The sequence below is a fragment of the Callithrix jacchus genome, chromosome 11 (assembly GCF_049354715.1).
Source record: "Callithrix jacchus isolate 240 chromosome 11, calJac240_pri, whole genome shotgun sequence".
Lineage (NCBI taxonomy): Eukaryota > Metazoa > Chordata > Mammalia > Primates > Cebidae > Callithrix > Callithrix jacchus.
The window spans coordinates 29,624,339-29,646,361 of record NC_133512.1 but is presented as its reverse complement, the minus strand read 5'-3'; the positions used below and the strand labels follow the sequence as shown (position 1 = coordinate 29,646,361).

The following is a 22,023-nucleotide window of genomic DNA, read 5'->3' as shown; positions in this document are numbered from 1 at the left end:
GATGACTGGGTCTGGGAACAGAGACACGGAGCATGGGCTCTTACCTGTCTGAGACAGAGACAAATCTGCTCAACCGAGGATTATGGGCAATGGGTTGAGTAGGCACCAGAGTTGGGACAGGAGGTGCTGAGAATACTAGTCCAGTGCTCCTTTGTTAAATCCTGATGCCCACAGGTCAGTTGAACTTCCTCTTAGTCTCCCTTGAGACTGGATCTCAGTTTCACAGAGATGTGTAGTTATCAGCTTGTGTCTACCTGCTTAGAAGGCCACATATCAAGAGCTGACATTTACTGAGAGTTGACCATGTGCTAAGTTCTTTATAGCTAGCTTCTCCTTCCATCTTCACAACTGACCTATCAGGTAGTTGTCATTATTCTTTTTATTTTGCAGACTAGAGAACTGAAATTCAGAGAAACTCAGCCTGTCCCAGATCATGTAGGTCTTAATGTAAAGAGCAGACGGATAAGGTGGAACTCAGATTCAAAATCCCATGCTCTCGACTAGGTGATCTCCTAGAGGCTACATCTTTTGTTCATTTAGGTCTCCCCAACACCTAGCATGTTTCCAGGCAAGACAGGCAGCTGACAAAAATTATATTTGCTAAGTAAGTAGGACCAGGCGTGCTGGAGCATGCCTGCAGTCCCAACTACTCAGGAGGCTGAGGTGCGAGGATTGCTTGAGCCCAGGGGTTCAAGGCTGCAATGAGCCGTGATTGCACTACAGCATTCCAGCCTGGGCAACAGGTGACACCCTGTCTCTAAAACATAAATAAAAATAAATTAAAAAGGTAAGAAAGTGGACCATCTGTGTACCTATCATGCTGTGTGATTGCAAAATCAAACAAATACGCCCATGGACTTACTGAATCCTGTTGTGCCTGGGGGAACAATGTAGAGGCAGAATGATGGCAAAGAAAACGCTCATTGGAGAAATTAGCTCAGGCAATTAAGAGTCTGCTGGGTAGTCCTGAAATTATAGCTTGTGTTTTAAATATATGGAAACAAATTTTAAAAATTAGGACCTTGATTTTTTTTTTGCCACATAAACATAAATTTATACATGAATAAAAATTAACGTCTCTGCCAATGAATGATACTAAAACACCATGCTATTCTTGCTTGTTATTTTTGTCACCAGAAAATAAACCATATTTACATGATTATAGAACCATATGCTTTTCAGAAGTTTTAGATTCAGATTTCATAATGTAATAAGAGCTGGCAGTTACATAGCACTTACCATGTGCCAGACACTGTTCTCAATGGTTTACAGATGTTAACTCTTTTAATCCTTACATACTAATAATCCTTAGGAGGTAAGTATCATGATTGTAAGATGCAAGGAAATGGAGGCACAGAGAGGTTAAGTGACTTATCTGAAGTCACACAGCTAATTATTGAAAGAACCAAGACTCTAACCCGTATACTCTTTTTTTCCCAATGTGATTATTTATTAAATTAAACATTTTTGTGAATATAGTAGGTATGTATATTTATGGGGTACCTGAGATATTTTGATACAGGCATGCAATGTGTAATAATCATCACATCATGGAAGATGGGGTATCCACCCCCTCAAGCATTTATCTTTCCTGTTACAAGTAATCGAATACTCTTTCAGTTATTTTTAAATGTATAATTAGATTCTTATTGACTATAGTTACCCTGTTGTGCTACAATATACTAGGTTTTATTCATTCATTCTAACTACTTTTTTTGTATCTATTAACCTTACCCACTACCTTTCCCAGCCTCTGGTAACTCTGTATCCTTCTACTCTGTTTCTCCATGGGTTTAATTGTTTCGATTTTTAGATCCTACAAAGAAGAGAGAACATGCAATGTTTTTGTCTTTCTGTGCCTGGCTTATTTTACTTAACATAATGACCTCAGTTTCATCCATATTGCTGCAAATGACTAAATCTCATTCTTTTTTATGGCTGAATAGTATTCCATTGTGTATAAACACAACATTTCCTTTATTCATCTGTTGATGGACACTTAGGTTTCTTCCAAATCTTTGCTAATTGTAAACAGTGTTAAAACAAACATGGGAGTGTAGACATCTTTTCAATATATTGATTTCTTGTTATTTGGGTTTACAACCCCAGCTGTGGGGTTGCTGGATCATATGGTAGCTGTATTTTTTAGTTTTGGAAACTCCAAATGGTTGTCCACGGTGATTGTATTAATTTACCACCAACCGTGTATGAGGGTTCCCTTTTCTCTCCATCCTCACCAGCGTTTGTTATTACCTGTCTTTTGGGCATAAGCCATTTTAACTGGGGTGAGATCATATCTCATTGTAGTTTTGATTTGCATTTCTCTGATAAATGGTCTTGTGCACCTTTTCATATGTCTGTTTGCCATTTGTATGTCTTCTTTTGGGAAATGTCTTTTCAAATTTTTTTGCCCATTTTGTAATTGGGCATTATATATATAATGCCTTACATATTCTGGCTATTAATCCCTTGACAGATGGGTAGTTTGCAAATATTTTCTCCTATCCTTGGGTTGTCTTTTTACTTTGTTAATTGTTTCCTTTGCTGTGCAGAAGGTTTTAAACTTGATGTAATCCTAGTGGTCCATTTTTGCTTTGGTTGCCTGTGCTTGTGGGGTATTGCTCAAATTTTTGTCCAGACCAATGTCTTGGAGAGTTTTCCCATAGTAGTTTCATAGTCTGAGGCCTTAGAGTTAAATCTTTAATCCATTCTGATTTGATTTTTGCATATGATGAGAGATGGGGTCTAGTTTTATTCTTCTGCATATGGATTTCCTATTTTCCCAGTGCCCATTATTGAAGACACCATCTTTCCTCCAGTGTATCTTCTTGGCCCCTTTATTGAAAATGAGTTCATTGTACATGTGTGGATTCATTTTTGGGTTCTCTCTTCTGTTCCATTGGACCGCGTGTTGGTTTCCTTTTTTGAAACAGGGTTTCACCATATTGACCAGGCTGGTCTTGAACTCCTGATATCATGATCCACCCACCTCAGCCTCCCAAAATGCTGGGATTACAGGCATGGGTCACCATACCTGGCCTCTCTTTGTCTGTTTTTATGCCAATAGCATGCTTTTTTGGTTACTATAGCCCAATATAATTTGGCTATTTTGAGTCTTGTGTGTGAGCCCATATACTCTAAAAGACCCCACAGTGCTACAGAGCTAGGGCTTACTGGGCATTCATTGCATGCTGCATTTCATCTTTATCACAACACTGTGTGAAAAAGAATTGTTTTGTCCATTTTGTAAATAATAAAATTCAAATTAAAAGAAGCTTAGAAATTCGTCCAAGATAAAACAGATGGTTAACTGCCAAGAGCAAGTCAGGCCCTATAGAGACTCTCCTGGTATCCTTGCCATCATCACGCACTTCCAGATATGCTTCTTTTAGCTTCCATTGAGTTTTTAATTTATCTTGTACACAACCAATCAATGTTCATAATAGAAAAACTATAAAATATAGATACAAAAAAGCCTCATCTTGTTGTCTCGCTATAACCATTATTAATCTGTTAATGCTTGTCATTTCTTATATATAAAATCACAATGAGATAAAACACAATTTGTCAATTATTACAGTTTTTGACAAAACCTTCAATGGATAAACTGATTCTTTACATTTAAAATAATTACTCCATTCTGTAAAGCAAACCAAAACAAATCTAACCTATGGAGAGAGTAAAATTTTATTTGACATGCTTTCCATCCCAACAAAAATGATCTCTAACCACTAAATCCAAACTATGTCGTCTGATAGCCAAAGCAAAAAAATAAATAAATAAAAAGAAAGAAACATAGTGGAGACTATCCCAGGTTTGGTTATATGGGATTGAGAAGGCATCCATATCTTGTTTTCAAGATAAGTAAGTGTCTCTTCTGATAGAAGAAAAGTAGTTTTATTGTTATAATTATAGCTAATGTATATTGTATATTTACTATATACTAGAAACTATTCTCTGCACTCTATATATGTGTGTATGTGTGTATATACTCATTTAACCCTCAAAAAAGCCTATGGAGTAGATATTCTCTATTCATAGATGAGGAAACATGCACAGATAAGATACCTCCCCCAGGTTACACAGGTGTGATTTGACCTCCAGCTACATCTATAGTGCTGACCGGTGGGTATGTCACAGGGGCTGTGTTCTTTGTATCCCTCACCCCAGGACAACATTCTTACTTTACAGGGAAGTCTACATATTTTTTTATGCATGGGATAGGCTGTGTGGTTTGTTTTATGAAAAGGTGAGCATCTGCGTCATGTCAGTTTCTGTCTTGATCTAAGATGCCTTTAAGCCTCCCAGTTCCCCAAAGTCAATTACTAGGACCTTCACGTTTCACTCGGGGAAGGAGGAACAGATAAGTCAATGGCCCAGGGTCTCTCTGTGCAGCCTAGAATCCCTCAGTGCTCCTCTGTGCTCTTAGAATCAATCCTAGCCTTAGTTGATTTGAGGCTTGCCTGCTGTTTTCTCTTACCTGGGGCCCCCTCTCCCTTGTGGGCCATGCTGCAGCCTCGCCATCCTTCCTTCAGGCCCTTAGACTTGCCAGGCTCTTTGCTTTTGCTGTCCCTTCTGCCTGTACCACCCTCCCTTGCTCACTCTTCAAATGGCTCCTATGCATTTGTCAGGCCTCAAACCAAATGTCACTTGCCTAGGGAGGTAACCCTTACCTCCTCCTTCAAAGAAACTTCCCCAGGCCGGGTGTGGGAAGTTTGCTTGAGGCCAGGAGTTCAAGACCAGCCTGGGCAACATAGTGGGACCCCATCTCTACAGAAAATAAAAAATTAGCCAGGCACAGTGGTGCATGCCTATGGTCCCAGCTACTTGGGCAGCTGAAGTGAGAGGATTGCTTAAGCCTGGGAGATCAAGGGTAAAGTGGTATGTGAAGGCACCACTGCCCTCCAGCCTGGGCAACAGAGCAAGATCCCATCTCCAAGAAAAAAATAGCTTTCTTGTGCACCTTCCTCTCTTTATCACATCACCCTCTTTCTCTCTTTCAGTGAACTCTCCAAAATGTACTGTCACTTTTCCGGATCACTTTTTTGATTTCCATGCTTGTGCTTTTTGCTTATTTTGCTTGTTGTCTCTTTGCCTTGTAAGGTAGGCTCTGTAAGAATAGAGGCCTCCTCCTCATTCAGTGTTTTCTGCTCCACATCTGACCCAGTGTCTGGCCCTGATAGGTCCTCGGGAGACTTGTGCTAAAAGACTGAGTCTTCTGACCAAAGATGGGGAAGATGAGGAAGACAGAGACTTTCCCAAGTGCCTTCAGAACGCTGATCCTGCACTGTGCTCGGCTGAATGAGGCTGGAAGCTGCCAAGCCCGGGCAGGGATCTGAGGTCAGTAGATGAGAGCAGACAAAGGCTGCTGTCCCATGTCTGGAAGGGCCCAGCGCCTGGCTTATTTGGCCAGATGTTCTTGGGAGTGTCTCATTGTCACCTTTGGGTCTATGACCCTGGCCCGTGGCAGGGAGCCTCCCTTGTACTTTGAAGATTTCTAGCGAGTGCTTTAGGGTGTGCCTTTAAGTGGCATTTGTGCACTGTGGAATTTGGCTCCTGACAGCCTAGTTTTTTAAAGGACTGTCTGAAGCCTGGTTTTGTTATTTGATTTTGCTTTTTCTTCTTACCTTAGTCCAGTCCACCAACTCACCTGTTTCAGAGGGCATCCAATGCTGATACTGAGCAAATTCTCTCCCTCTGAGAAGTCTTCTGGGTGTTGGGCAACTGGGGAATGAGACTGTGGAGAGGGAAAGTTTTATGCTATTCTTTTTGGAGCTTCCTTGGAGTATTACTAGTAGGAGAGGGATTGCAGGAATGGCCTGGGACGTCAGGACTGGTCTGTGTAGGAAATCTGGAGAATAAGTGAGTCTGGACTTCAAGGTGCATGCTGCGGAATCCTGACCTTAGTTTCCGCGGGTGCTGACTGGGAACGATTGGTTTCAAATGCGAGATAGGAGTCTTGCTCTCCCCGTGTGTGGGAGGTGCCCCATGGGGCTGTGTTTTGTAGGCAGTGAAGTTAAGGCTTGCCCAGAAAAATAACATGTTTTCCTTGCCTGGTGCTTGAGCTGTTTGCCCGATGACTGGCTGATTGGCGGTTTGGGAAGAAAGGAGACATTGGTTCACTGGGGTGTCCGGAGGATTTGTGTGTGTTTGTATGAGTAGTTTTTTTCTGTTTCTTTGGAAACAGTAGAGGATGGATGAGGAAATAACGATCATACTAGTACTTATAACTTGCATTTAAGGTCCTTGAGGCATCTTCCCAACGTTAACTTGATGTTACTGTTTAAATAATCCTATCACTTTGAGAAGACCAGGAATCTTTTGATGTGGTTATTGAAAAGGTATATAGGAACACTGAGGGCTTTGCATATAACTGGGAATTTTGGCATCCTAACTCATGTTCTAAGTGCTTTACCCTGTGCTGGGTTTTCCTACAGAGGCACTTAGTGGAAGCGATAAATCAAAGCTGTATCTAATCAAGGCTTTCTTTCAGCTTGATGGAAAATGCTTTTTTGAGATTAAAAATGCCTGACACATAGGATGTGATCGTATGTGAAAGATATGCTTTCATTAAAAAAAATTTTGACTACTCCCAAGCATTAAAAATTCAAAATCTGTTAGGCTTTCCACACATATAAACCCTTCTGCATTGGGAGGTGACCAGATTTTAGAGACAGAGGTCTTGGAATTACTCATCTGTAACTCCCCAGTACCCTGAGTCTGGAAATGCTGCTATCGTCGAGATGTCATCTCTCTCCACTTTCTCAAGAGGTTGAAATGACTAGATCATTGATTGTATTATGACTTCCTTTTACTCACAGCTAACTAACACTTCATGCCTTATTCAGAAGTATTTTTTTTTCAGGCCAGGCATGGTGGCTTATGCCTATAATCCCAGTAGTTTGGGAGGCAGAGGTGGGAGGATTACTTGAGTCCAGGAGATCAAGAGCCTTCTGAGCGACATAGTGAGACTCCGTCTCTATTTTTTTTTTTTTTTAACTAGCATTTTAAAAATTAAATCTGACATGGAACATTTGGGAAATAAAAGGAGAAAAAGTGAAAAAAGGAAGAATGAAAATAAGAATAAGAAAATATAGTGTGTTGTACCCCAAAACCTAAAATGCAATAAAAAATTAAAAAAAAAAAACTTCCATTATGATTCTGTATTTGCCAAGTTCCCCCTCCCCCCAAAAAAAAAGAAAAAAAAAAAAAGAAAATATAGTGTGTTAAGGAAAATGTAATAATAAAAGGAAGATCCGACTTCTTTTTTGATAGCTCAGGTGGAGAGTGGATGTAAGGAGGGTGTCACAACCTGTATCAGTCTCATTTCCAATGCCTCCAGGTAAGCCTAAAGCACCTACTGTTAAGAAGGCTGAGTTTCTCATCTTATCCTGGTGCCTTCTGAACTCTCCTTTCTTTCTTCCTGTCTGGCTGGTGTTGGGACTGCAGGGACAGGGTAGCCAGGCACATATTGGGGACATGACCTTGACAGCAAAGCATTTTGCTTGCATTCTGTGGTCAGGAGCCATCTTCACGAAGGAAAACAGACATTTGCAGCTCCGGCTCTGGCCCCTCCAAGCTCAGGGTGAGGAGTTCCTCTTCCCTGGCTTGCTCAGCCAGCAACAGCCAGACTTTACCCAGGGTCAAGTGACCTATTAAACTTGTCTGTAGGCTGGCAGTTGTTTAACTTTTATAACAACTGTGAGAAGTAGGTATCATTGTCATTGTTGTAAAAGAGCCCAACGTGGTGGAATGAAAAACAAACACGCAGACAAAACCTACCCAAGCTTATAGGTTGACTGGTACGTGGCTTAGCCAAGTTGGAACACAGACCTGCCTCCAACGTCCTTCTCGAGATCATGGGGAAGACAAAATAATCCTACGTGAGAACCTTCAAATAAAAGGTTGGCAGAGAAGGATTTGCTTGATAATTGATGGATGATCAGAGAATCATCAAGTCAGGATCTCTTTAAAGATCATTACCTTCAACATCCTTTGGAATCTTTCATCTCAGTCTCTCGACACATGCCACTAAGTGTATCCGTAATTGTGCCGTGCACCACCTCTGCAACTCCATGCCTGCAAGTTGACTGTACTATAAAAACAGCAATCAGGCCGGGCGCGGTGGCTCAAGCCTGTAATCCCAGCACTTTGGGAGGCCGAGGCGGGTGGATCACGAGGTCAACAGATAGAGACCATCCTGGTCAACATGGTGAAACCCCGTCTCTACTAAAAATTACAAAAAATTAGCTGAGCACGGTGGCGCGTGCCTGTAATCCCAGCTACTCAGGAGGCTGAGGCAGGAGAATTGCCTGAACCCAGGGGTCGGAGGTTGCGGTGAGCCGAGATTGCGCCATTGCACTCCAGCCTGGGTAACAAGAGCGAAACTCCGTCTCAAAAAAAAAAACAAAAACAAAAACAAAAACCCAGCAATCAACGGTTCACAGCACTCTACAGTTTATGAAGTACTTTCCCAAATATCCCACTTGATCCTCCCAATATCTGTGAGTCAGGTAAAATCAGTATCATCTATAGTCTCTTTTTATAGGAGAAAATGAATATTCAGAGGAGTTAAATAACTTGCCTAAGATCCCACAGCTCATGAGCAAGGGGGCTGAGATTTAACTGTTTTCTAACATAAAATCTGGTCTCCTCATCACAGTGTTAGGTTTACCATAAATAATGCGGTTTTACTTTTCAGCAAAGTAAAATAAGGCCTAAATTTAAAAAACAAACAAAATCCTTACTTCTAAAAGAATTAAAGGATTTCTCCAGGGGTTATATGTGTGTGTGCACCTTGAACCGGCCTCTTACTGTGAGAAACATTTAGCTGTCAAAGGAGAAATGATATGATATTTGATGTAGTTCTCATGGCCTCTGAACTCTCAAAAGATTGACTAAAAGTACTTTATGGTCATTAAAATTCTACTTTTTACCCTAGACATCTGGGCACACCTCCCTTCCCTACTAGAGAATCAGTGCTCAGAGGGCAGGGACCATTTGTGCCAAGCCTTCATTATCCTAGCATGGGTCCTTATGCCTGGTAGGTGCTCAGCAAGGATGTGGGGAAGAAATGAATGACTGAGACCCGTGTCCTTGGTTTCTGGTTCTACCGCTGGTGTGTGCCCAAGTTGAACTATGTTGGAACAAGTTCACTGTGAGGGTAATCAATCACTGTCCACAGCCCACTTTGCCTGAAGCAGTCTGTGAGCAATGTCTCATTAAGAGCAGCCACAGTTTCTCCATGTGAATTTGGGGGCTGGCCTTTTCCTTTCCCCGTTCTTCAGCCTTTCAATAGGCATGTCTGATAGGCCTTGTCCAATGTCCCTCCTGGGTGCTGCCTGCAACCACTTCCTCTATTTTCTTTCCTTTTCAGAAGGATCCAGGTTCTGGGTTTTTCCCAGCATATGACCTACATCCCCTGAGCAAAGAGACCACATTGATGCCTAGGAAGGACTCCTAGGTCTGGGAACACAGGGGCATTTAAAGAAATCCTCTTCCCTTTTCATGCTGATTTGGAGTGTGGATTCAAAAATGGTGCTGTTGTTTGGGGGTCTGAGCCCTGGGGCGTAAAAAGAGAAGGCCCTGCGTTTGTTTATTAATGACTTGGACCTTCGGATGAATTGGAGTCTGGCACAGTGTTAACCTCTCGTGGGTGGTGGGGTTCAAGGAAAAGGCGTTTTCCTTCCATCTGCTTTTGCCAGAGCATTTTAGTGGATTTGTAGGCTTTAGGGAGTGATTCTTTTGTTTAGTAGGAAGTTGAGAAAGACATGAAGGACTTTTCTAGTCCGTGGAAATAATCTAGCAATCCCCCAAAACATAGCTTATTAGCTGGGCCTGGTGGCTCACACCTGTAATCCCAGGACTTTGGGAAGACGAGGCAGCAGGATTGTTTGAGCCCCGGAGTTTGAGACCAGCCTGGGCAACACAGGGGGACCCCATCTCTACAAAAGGTGAAAAATTAGCCAGGTGTGGTGGTGCACACTTGTAGTATCCTAGCTATTCAGGAGGCTGAGGTGGGAAGATCCCTAGAACCCTGGACTTTAAGGCTGTATGAGCTGTGATCACACTACCCCGGCCTAAGTGACACAGCAAGACCATGTCTCAAAAACAAGCAGACAAACAAACCCCCCAAACCCCATACAACTTATTTCTGCACTTTAAAAATCATGATCCTCAACTCTGGTGAACCTTGTGTAGAGAGGTGGGCTTCGAGTTTTGTAGCTGCTTCTTTATGAAATCAGTGTCCTCTTCATGTTACAGTACGAGCTAGGCATGAGTTTTGAGTCTTAAGCCTGTTTATCAGGATGAAAGAATCCCTGTAAAGTGTGTGAATATATATACATATTTATAGATATTATATATAAACTTCTCAATAAGAAAACAGGCCACAAGAAAAAAAATATGTAGATGTGTGTGTATTTTTGCTCTTTTCGGCTGATGAAGCTTTCTTACTGAGAAGTTGGTTAAGAGGCAAAAGTTCCCCTGATAAGTGTTCCGTGAACGGAGGGCTGGTGGTGCCAGCAATGTCACAGCAGAATTTAGAAGCTTGTGATGTTTTCTATTTAAGTAGGAAAAGAGAAAGGAAAACACATTCTCTATGATGGAGCCGTCCTCTCAGTAATCACAGAAAATAAACAGGCAATTATCACAAGTGGAAAGGCATCAGAGCAGGAGATGCATTTCGACGTTGGGGCAACTCTTTCTTTTGCTACTGTTGAGTCAACGCTGCTCTAGATGAAGGTTAAGTTTTCTGGACAGTGGGGGCTGTAGGTGGCCAAGCCAGACGATTTACCTAGAAAAAGCCACCCTAATTGATAGCAGCATAGTCATCTCCCTCCTCTGTGGATTGAACTGCAAGGGTAGGCTTATGCTTAGCTGAAATGTTGGCAGCAGACCCCAGCCCTCCCTCACACTGAGAGGGAATGATAATTTCACATACTTTTTTGAATATTCATAAAGTTTTAATTGGCGTTGAATCTGGCCTTGTCATAAGCTTAACTTTGCCCGAGTTTTTCAGAGCTCTTAGAAAAGTATGAAGAGGTGGGGACGCACTTAGTCCCTTACTTGCATCTCCTCTTCTGTATGAGGTCTGTTTTTATTGTCTCACTCAGGCTGTTGTCTCATTCCTAATCTGCCTTTTACCCTAAACTGCATGGCATGGGTGAGGCAGTTGTGGGTCCTTACACTATAATTATTCTTGCAAAGGCCACACTACTGGCTATCAGATCAGGAGACTCCAGTGTTGCACAGAACCAGCCATTCTGCGCATTGCAGAATATCCCATATCCCTGGCCCCCACCCACTAAAAGCCAACGGTGATCCCCTCAGTAATGATAGCAACCAATAATTGGCTTCACATATTTCTAAATCCCCTTTCTGGGCCACGCAAGGAAATGATGCCTTTTCCAGGAAGGCGGCTGAAAATGTGCCTTTTGCTAGTATTTAGAAAGAGAACCTTGTTCAAATGATGAGAGAATCTTCGAGGGCATAAGACTTTTGCCTTAACACAGTCTTTAAGTGACCTCCTAGCACTGTCAAGAGTGTGAACACTTGATATTTGAAGCAGAACATGTTAGGAATCTGAATCAAGGCTTTGGTATATTTTTACCCCGTGTTCAACAGACACTGTTGAACTGGCGCAGGCTCTGAACACAACTGCTGGCTACTTTAGAATATAACCTGGGAACGTCCCAGCTTTCTGCTAGGGTCAAGGGAAAAAAGCACCTGGGTTGATACCATCATTCTCAAATGTCTTTCAAGAGGAAGTCAGTGATGGTAATCATAAGAGTTAATGATAAGCTGAAATAGTCTCTTTCTGGTTTCGCCGAACGCAGAGTGGTCTGGCTTGGGCATCAGTGGGTTTGATGCAGTCTCACATGTGGTAGCTCACATTCATGCACAAAAAGAAAATTTTCAGTGGTTTTGAGTATGACTTCAGCCCATACATTGGATGGACCAAACATATATTGTTGCTGAAAATATAGTTATCTAGAATAAAAATCCAAAAAATCCCTTAGCATTATCCAATAAAGGCATCTGCATGTGTGAAAACTAAAACTAGTCTAAAATGTTGTGACTCTTAAGAATATTAAAGATAATTATTTTACACAAAAATAGTTTAAAAATCAAATGCACTCAAAATGCATTAAAAAGTATCTAGAGGCAGAGCAGTGCCATTTGGGAATGTGTTCCAATTCTAAAGAGGCAAATTTTACTGTAGTAGAGCACAAAGGGGGAAGAGAAAACTGCACTGCTGAACTTTTTCTTGGATTTTTTTAAAAGGCAGCTGCTTTCCACTAGTATGAAGAATGGATCCAGTTTGGCATGAATTTCTTTGCTATCATAGTTTTTTCTCTCAGGAGTTCAGGGGGGCAGTTATTTTAAATTACAATGAAATACTTTCTTTTCTGGAAAAATAAAGATGACGGTCACCCTAAACCTTGGCTAGCTTTTGTTCTAAGTTTTCTTTCCTTTTTGTGCACAGTGAGAGCAGGTAAAAAGGAAGAGAGTTTGCCACCATTCAGCATGTTTCTGAGGTTTTGTTTAGCCCCACTAGAAACAAGCCAAATGATTTGGTTATGCTCAATATTTCCTTCAAAACCGAAGAATCTCTACACTAGTGTTTTGTTAACCACACACGTCAAATAAACTTTTTTTTTTAGAGATGTGATGTCTTCTGCAAAAAAGTGTATTGTACTAGATGGGAACAAGAGGACAGGGGCCTAAATGCAGCACACGCGCCTTCAGTGACTTACTCAAGTGCTTATTACCAAGTATGTTCTGAACTATTGAACCCATAGAGAGGAAAGTTATAAGACAGGATTATGTGAAACAAAAGTCAGAATTAGCCAGCAACTTTGAAAAAAAGACCTCCTATCTTAAGAAACATATGGAAAATTAAAAAAAAAAAAAAGAAAAAAGAGGAATCTAACATATGAAAACCCAATCCCACTGGAATGTTTTTCTATACACAGCCTAAGCACCACATAAATAAAACCACAAACCTCTGCGAAGGATGTGAGAGGACGTGAGCCCCTGACACTCTCTCCTGTTAGGGCCCCCTCTGGGAAGTAAGACCCGGGTTAGTTTCCAGAGACAAAAGCTGTTTGGAAATCCCTCCCCCTGGGAGCAGTGGGCCTCATTGGAAGGGAACTTCTGACAGCCCCTAAGCATGATACAAAGTGTGACACAATCCCAAAGAGGGCTCTGATTCAGGTTATAGGATTCTGAACTTTTGGGATACCGGGGGATGGCAAACATCTTTTAAGAACAGGGATATTCTTCTGGTTTGAACTGAATAGTGATCTTTAACCGCAGTGTTATGTGTCAAGTTCAGGCCTTCCGGGGGAGACTTTTGGCTCTAAACTGCCCAGGAACACACCCTCTTCGTGCCAAGTTCTGGTGAAATGTTCACTTATAAGGCACAGACCCACTCTTGGTCTTTTCCCCTGTATAAATCTCTGGTTTGAAAACCTTGTAGCATTCAGGCGTTTCAAGCTTGAGGGCTGAAATGTCACTTTTAAAGCAGGGTTAAAAAGGTCACACAGCTGCAAATAATAATAGCCCAATGAAATTCAGATTCTGACTGCAGCCCGCTTCAAGAATAATACTGCAGCAGGAAACAAGGCCACTAGATCCTTTTACCAGTAATGCTGGTAAGAACACTACGGATAAAACGGTATGTGCATGTGTCTGTGAGAAAGAGAGACAGACAGACAGACATAAGGAGACAAACACAAAGGGAGGAGAGAGAAGCACACACGGAGGAACAGACATGCAAAGAGACAGGGAAGATATACACAGAAAGACAGAGACTCACACAGAAAGATATAAAGGCATACACAAAGTAATTGATTTTCTTGGAATCAAATTCAAGGTGTTTATTTCTCTATTGGAAGTTACGATATTCGGATTTGAAAAATAAAGATATATTTGAAATCCAGAGGGCTTACTTTGAAGTTAGCTTCCAATAGTTACATTTTCCACATAATACTTCTTTGAATGGTCCTGTCCTACAGTGTTTTACTCCAGTGACACTGTTTAACAGATGAGCAAATAAGATAATGAAAGATGCAATATCCCTTCCAAAGAAAGAAATTCTTAGCTCCAAATTGAATATATACTTCCTTCCCAAAAGATAGCCACATGTGGGGATAACCTACCTGCATCCTTGCTTTGAAAGTAGAACCAGGCATCTTAGAGGAAAATAAATTGAGAGTGTGTTTTTGGTGAATTATGTGTTGGGTGATTATTGTGTGTGTCCCCTTGCCCTTCTCACAGATGTATTGAGACAAATATTTGCTTCGTTTCAGAAACACGAAGTGCAAATTGGCCATGGCCTTAACTAATTTAATTAATAAACAACACTTGTTCCCAGGAAGAAAGCAGGATTGATGTGGAGTGTCACACAGTGTGACAAACTCAAGGTGCTCGTGTTTTCCAGCTGTTTTTGGCACTTCAGGAAGGGCCAGTTTCCTCCTCTAGAACACTTTTGAGGGTCTCATAAGCACAACAAAGTAGCAAGGTCTGTTTCATGTGTGTCCTGCCAAGAAGTCTCTTCCTACACTCACAGTAGAGTGAGAGATGCTGAAAAATGTTGTCAGTATCACGATTAAAATTCAAGCTCCCCTTTCAGATCTATAATGTACTTATTTTCCAGTTAACAATATCAGATGTGAGGGGGACATAGCCATATTATTGTTAGTGCTCACTGATACTCATGATTTCAGTTTGTAGCTTTGAAGTTCCCATAACTTTTGGTATTTATAAGAGCACATGCCAGGTTTTCAGATTAGAACAGCCCTTTTAGTGTCTTATGATTTACTATTGCAAATTCCATCTCGCTGTGGGAATCCATCTGCTGTGAATGGAGGAAACTTGTGCAATCCCACTAAGATTAGAGTTTGATGTTAACTAGGGATTAGTAATGGCTTTCTACAATTTAGATGGGCAAGCATCACTCTTGACTGATTACAGCAAACCAGATGATGTCAGTTTTCTTCCCTCTGGCCTTGTTGTTACCCTTAAGTTTAAAATAGGTATTTACAGTATATTGTGTAGGTTGTCCACGTTTTCAGTATCATTTGCTCTTTGCAGTGCTTGCCTTTCGTGAAATGGTATTTCCAAGTATATCCCTAAATGACTGGCAAAGCATTTGAATGGATTGCATGAGCCATTGTGGATGATTTCCCATTTTAGACCAGGAATTTGTGGGGTCAAACGCTGAACAATGAAAGAAATTCTTGCTCATTGCGAAGCCAGGGAATCCAGTGGCAGTCGAGGGTTTGAATTGTAAATCAAGCTTGTCATCTCCTTGTCAACCGTGAAAAACCTCAACTCAGTTTATGTACTATTAGGGTTGTTATCAGAATTTTTTTTGGTGATTTTCCCAAAATTTGAAGGAAATTAAACTCATGGGACATTTTTTCTAATTGACTATTGAATCTGAATTTTGGAAAAGAGAAACAAAAATGAGTGCTGTTAAGAAACTACTAAATGATGAGGCAGCATCGCCACGATTATGACAGTGTCTAACCGAAGGTATGGGACTACTCATTGTCTTTCAAAGGTTGCTTCGTGGGGGTCATCCTCAGCCCACAAATAGACTGGACTTTAATTATGTCAATGTCTATCGCAACAGTGATGAACAATTTATAATGAATTAATACATTTACATGTGAAAGTGAATAAAACTAGATTCATTCATTGTTTCTACCAAAAGCACCATTGACTTTTTTTCATTAAATCCGGAGAGACTTCTTCTCTGGCCATAACTGGCACCAGTTAGACTGAGTGTTCCCCAAAACTACTTACCTCACCAATAACTTGATTCAGGGCAAACATCGTTTGAAAACCACTGCCTGAGGAGTAGAGAAAGGGTAAGCTGTTTGGGGCAGTGCATTGTGATGACTCAGGATCATTATCCATTCCACAAATATTTATAGAACGCCTACTATGTAAACTCTATGCAGTGGAGCCCAGGGTATAGCAGTTGCCAAGCAAAACTTGATTCATTAAAAAATCCAAGCCAGTAAAACAACTGAATGGGAAATGAGAGGATGAGGACTGAGGGAGAACAGCCTCCTTCAAATCCTGTCTGAGTAATTTGCCCCCACCTGATGAATGGTAAAAGAATCTATGTAGGGCTTTATTTAATAAGAGTCTGTTTGAGAGAATAATTATTACAATATGTGCTAGAAAAGAACCATAATAATAGACCATAAAAATAAACCATGGCTCTTGACTAATACACTAGACCAGATCATACTAGTTGATAAAAGTAATAAAGCCTATGTGGTAGAGAGGTACCATTTAGAAAAACTATTGCAAACACCTACACAGAAAGGAATTAGCAAGTGACTGCTGTTTGCAGAGGGCTAAATGTGGGAACTGCAGTGCATCAGAATAAAGCAGTTGAAGTTCACACACTTATATATACACACCCACTCACTTTAGACCTTATTAATCACTGAAAACTTTAGCAACTGCCATTCCATCTGAAGACTTTTATTCCATTATTATGTTGCTAAAATCTATTTTGACCATGGGATCCATGGCATGTAATACATTGATAAAGACTCACTCACATTTTAAAAGAGTAACATTACAATTGTAAGTCAGTAGAACCTGTCAGTGACTAAACTCTAAGTGATTTGAGGACAGATGGTATTTCTCAACTTACATCTTCTGAGGCATGATTTCTTACACTGATGTATCTCAGTGGCTAAGCGATTAGATTTATATTCCCCGAAACATCCCCATCATGAAGGCTCGATTAAGACAGTAGAATCTATGTGGCTGAGCCTGTGCTGTCTTCAAGCACCAGCATCATCGTGTAATTCTAAGGTATTTGCTGCAGCTCATATGTAAATGCAGCCATTAATTAAGATAGGGCAAACAATGTTGATACCAAACAGAACTGCTAAAGTATTAGCATTATGGGCTTGGGATGGAGTTGGGATTTTGGTAGAAAAATACTTTCTCATACTTATGTGTCTGGGCTTGGTCAGTCTCTTCCCTACTTTGCTTGTTTTTTTTTTTTTTGAGACGGAGTTTCGCTCTTGTTACCCAGGCTGGAGTGCAATGGCGCAATCTCGGCTCACCGCAACCTCCGCCCCCTGGGTTCAGGCAATTCTCCTGCCTCAGCCTCCTGAGTAGCTGGGATTACAGGCACGCGCCACCATGCCCAGCTAATTTTTTGTAATTTTTAGTAGAGACGGGGTTTCACCATGTTGACCAGGATGGTCTCGATCTCTTGACCTCGTGATCCACCCGCCTCGGCCTCCCAAAGTGCTGGGATTACAGGCTTGAGCCACCGCGCCCGGCCCCTACTTTGCTTGTTAACGAATCTCTTTAAATTGTCATCAGTAGCACTTCCAGTCTTGATCATATCTGTTACTTGGACATTAATTATTATTAATTACCACTTTTAGATGTAGGCCATGAATGTGCATATATGGAACTTTCTCATTTTACTGTTATGAAATCTAATGTTACTTGGTAAGAATAACATTCTACATTAGCAAATAAAGCTCTTAAGTGGTATCCAAGAAAGAGTCACCTTAGGCAAATAAGATAGTACTTTATATTTAATACTTTTATAAATAGATAATATTTAATATTAGAGTGAGGTTTCAGTAACCCTTACCCAATAAACGCCTTGAAACGACACACAGATATACAGACCTTTGTCCACATATGAAAATATCTACCAGGCCCTGTAGCCAATATGATGAGGAATGAGGTTGCTGAAGGTTGGTCTTTATACCCCTCTTATTAAGGTATGGACCTTAGGCATGGAGCAATTAAATGAGCTGACAATGGTCAGGCAGAAGAAGGCTACAGAAATAGTGAAATAGTTTAAACAAATTTACTAGAAAACTAAGACATAGTTCATTAATGGATAGCCTGACAACTGTGTTGCTTATTCTATTTTGGATCAAAATCATTTTAGCTTTCCAAAATTACTACACTTTAAATTCTGGGGTACGTGTACAGAATGTGCAGGTTTGTTACAGAGTATACACATGCCATGGTGGTTTGCTGCACCCATTGACCTATCGTCTACATTAGGTATTTCTCCTAATGCTGTCCATCTCCTGGCCCCCCAATTCCCCAACAGGCCCTGGTGTGTGATGCTCCTCTCCCTGTGTCCATGTGTTCTCATTGTTCAACTCCCACTTATGAGTGAGAACACATGGTGTCTGGTTTTCTGTTCTTCTGTTAGTTTGCTCAGAACGATGGTTTCCAGCTTCATCCATGTCCCTGCAAAGGACATGAACTCATCCTTTTATATGACTGCATAGTGTTCCATGGTATATATGTGGTACATTTTCTTTATCCAATCTATCATGGATAGGCATTTGGGTTGGTTCCAAGTCTTTGCTATTGTAAACAGTGCTGTAATAAACATACGTGTGCATGTGTCTTTATAGTAGAATGATTTGTAATCCTTTGGGTATATACCCAGTAATGGGATTGCTGGGTCAAATAGTATTTCTGGTTCTAGATCCTTGAGGAATCACCACACTGTCTTCCATAATGATTGAACTAATTTACACTCCCACCAACAGTGTAAGAGAGTTCCTATTTCTCCACATCCTCTCTAGCATCTGTTGTTTCCTCTCAGCTTTAAAGTCACCCCTTATTTTGAGACTTAGTAGTAAGTTCTCAGTATTCACAGTGGGCAACAGAGATGGTCTATGATCTGCAATGGCAAAATCAAATGAACAATGAAATGTGATGTTACTTTAGTTGGTCAACACTCTCAGATAAGGGCAAGCAGAAAGATTCCAAAGATATTTGTGTTTTCTTTCTTCTTCTAAATGTAATACAATAAAGGATTTTAAACAATATGGTTAATACAGGAAAGCTATAAAATTATGGTAGTCACTGAATTGATGGGTGGCCAAATGAAGAGTGGAAATGCATCACTGTGAAAGTTGCATAATTGTGAGAAATAGTGGTTTGAATAGGTTTACATTTTTAAATTTCCTTTATATTGTTTTAAAATATCTGACTGACAGTGTTATCTAAGGCAAGTCTTTTCACTTTGTGCTTCAGAAAAGTGAAAGTTTACATATATTTTCCCAAAGAATATTGTTGAAAACATTAGTGTTTGGGGGAAAGGCATAGCAACACACAAAGTACCATATAATTGGTTTTGGTTGAAAGATAATGATGCTTCCTTCAGACAAAGGGTGATTATTCTATGACTCCAAGCAGAACTTCCTATTTCAGGAGCCAAGGTGACTTGTGAATCCTATTCAAATCACCTACAAGTGGCATTTTAAAGAAGCAAATTACTTTCTGTGTACACAGTAAAAGCAGTAAGTTTTAATTCAATTATAGAGCCATATACCATTAGCTGCAATGTAACATGCAAATTCAACTCTAAAAATTGTAAACAAAAAAGGGGGGGGATATGATATAAAATATTATTTAAGTTGTGTGACTTAAATTTGCATAGTTGCTCCTATAATTTACATATATATGTATGTGTATATATACACATATGTGTATATGTATATATGGATATATGTTACTGTGTGGATTGGTAACCACAAAACCATGTATGCTATACTTACATAGACTTTTGGGAGGATTTGCAAAGATAATTTTGACTACATTCAATTTTTGCCTAATGTATGCACCTTAGAACTGAAATACAGAAGGGTGTGGTGGCTCATGCTTGTAATCCCAGCACTTTGAGAGGCCATGGTGAGAGGATTGTTTGAGTTCAGGAGTTCAAGACCAGCCTGGGCAATATAGCAAGACTTTGTCTCTGTTTTTATTGCAAAAAAAAAGAAAAAAGAAAACTGAACGGCTACATAAGAAAAGACAAAGTATAATTTAACATAGGTCTGATTTTTATTTTTGAGATGGCATCTTGCTGTGTCACCCAGGCTGGAGTGCAGTGGTGTGATCTCAGCTCACTGCAACCTCCCATCTCCCAGGTTCAAGTTATTCTCCTGTCTCAGCCTCGCAAATAGCTAGGATTACAGGCATGTGCCACCATGCCTGGCTAATTTTTGTGTTTTGGGTAGAGACACGGTTTCACCATGTTGGCCAGGCTGGTCTAAAACTCCTGACCTCAGTGAAGATTACGTTAGTAATCCACCTGCCTCAGATTAGATTACATTAGTAATCTGCCTGCCCTGGCATTCCAAAGTGCTGGGATTACAGGCATGAGCCATCAGGCCCCACCTATCTGATTATAGTATGAAGTTTTTTTCCTGAAAGCTATGGTATTCCAGATGATGTATTTGGATCAGAGGGCAGCAACCTTAATCTAATGTTAATTTCAAATCAGCTTATAAAGCCAAATTAACAAAATAGCCAACATAATGTTTTTGCCATTTTTGGATTTCTATTTACTCCTGCATAACTTGGATAACTTTAGTTGAGGCACATCAAACGCCTGAGATGAGAGGGAATTGAGAACCACATTTGCGGCCAGAATCACTTGCTAAACTGGCGCCACCGCTACTTTGCAGTCCCCTGGGAATGCTGAAGCTTGCTGGGGTGGTGGTAGGTGTCTCATTTCACCTGTTGCTCAGGGTTGGCATTTCACACTGGCAATTACCCAGCGATTGCCACCTCTCTTGCTATCCTAAGTAGCGAATCCCGAAAGCTTTCAGCAGGAGTGAACAAGGGTCAGGGTGCACTTTGCCTGAGAATCTTCCTGCACAGGTGTGGTCTTTCCTGGCAATAGCACCCACCTGGGTTTTCCACAGGTAGGATTTCTGCTGTGAACACTCCATAGCAGGTTTCTTCAAAGTACAGTCAATATGCACCCAAGAAACGTCAGTAGGGGCCCAGCCTAGGTGAGCCTGAACAACTACAGCCAAGCAGGGCGTGTGCTCATTCATGTTAATGTTCTGCTTGTCTAATTTGGGTATTGGTATAGAAAGGGGGCTCTGAGTGATGGCCTCTCACATTGCTCAGATAGAAGCAGAAGGTATTCAAGATATTCATGGATTTCTGTTTTCCTTCCCCCCTTTCCCTCTGATCCTTCAGATTTATGAGGAATCCAAGATGAATTTGGAGCAGGAGAGGCCGTTTGTCTGCAGTGCCCCAGGCTGCTCCCAGGTGAGTGTGCAGATCCTCCGTGCTCTGACATGCAGAGCCTACTTTCTGAAAGGGAAGCAACTCTCACCCGGCAATCATGCCCACCCTGGGCTTTCCTTCTTTACCAAGACACCACCAAAGTCCTCCTTCCCATCAGTATCATGATCATGATCATCTTCATTGCCATCATTATATTCTGTTTTGAATAGTTCCAACTACTTCCCTCACATCCCCTGAAAGGTAACAATGTTGGACGTTTCCGCCCTTACCAGATGTATCCTGCCCATCAAATATGCAGGGCCATCATTTCAGAAAGAGGGAAGGAGAGTGCTTACCTTTACAAAAGCCACTTGAATCCTGGCTGGGCTTTGAGGTTACTGATGAAATAGCTTAACATCCTAGGTTAAATTTTATTTTGTTTTGTTTTCTAATTTGAGTAAAAAAACCCCCAAACTCCCTATAACTCTTCTAGAGCCTACAGTTTTCCTATGCAGCTAAACTTTAAGAGGGGAAATTGTCCTGCTGTGTTGCATTAAATCTCTTTTAGCCTCTGATGACTTCCATCAAGTGGAATTAGTGTGAGAATTTGATGAGATACTGTGGGTAGAGTGTTTAGTATAGGGTCTGTACACAATAAGAGCTCAATTATTGTCCACTGTTGTTACTATTGTTGCTGCTGCTGCTACTATTATTTTATTGGAATCTACCTCTTTGAAAGAAATTAGAAACAGTCATCACCTAAAATCAGAGTTTTTCACTTTACCTTTAAAACGTGACAGTGACTTTTTCTACTCTTGATGCTTTGAATATCTCCACATTGTAGTAATTGGAAAATGCCTACACATGCTTGCTCTCATACCTAGATCTTCATTTTGTGGGATATAGGGCAAGTTTGGAACCTAGAGCACAGGCATCTTTCAGATGCGGCTGGTTACACTCTTTCCCTGACTC

At 40.9% G+C, this 22,023-nt stretch overlaps 1 protein-coding gene across 7 annotated transcripts in view; it reads left to right on the top strand.

The window, feature by feature from the left end:
- CREB5 (cAMP responsive element binding protein 5) overlaps positions 1-22,023 on the top strand; it is a 416,669-nt gene that overhangs the window by 58,729 nt on the left and 335,917 nt on the right. For all 7 annotated transcript variants that reach the window (XM_017975230.4, XM_078342509.1, XM_035253540.3 and 4 more), the window contains one exon: positions 21,022-21,093. In XM_017975230.4, the coding sequence (XP_017830719.1) occupies positions 21,040-21,093 (54 nt within the window). In that variant the 5' untranslated portion in view covers positions 21,022-21,039. The remainder of the gene's footprint in view (positions 1-21,021; positions 21,094-22,023) is intronic.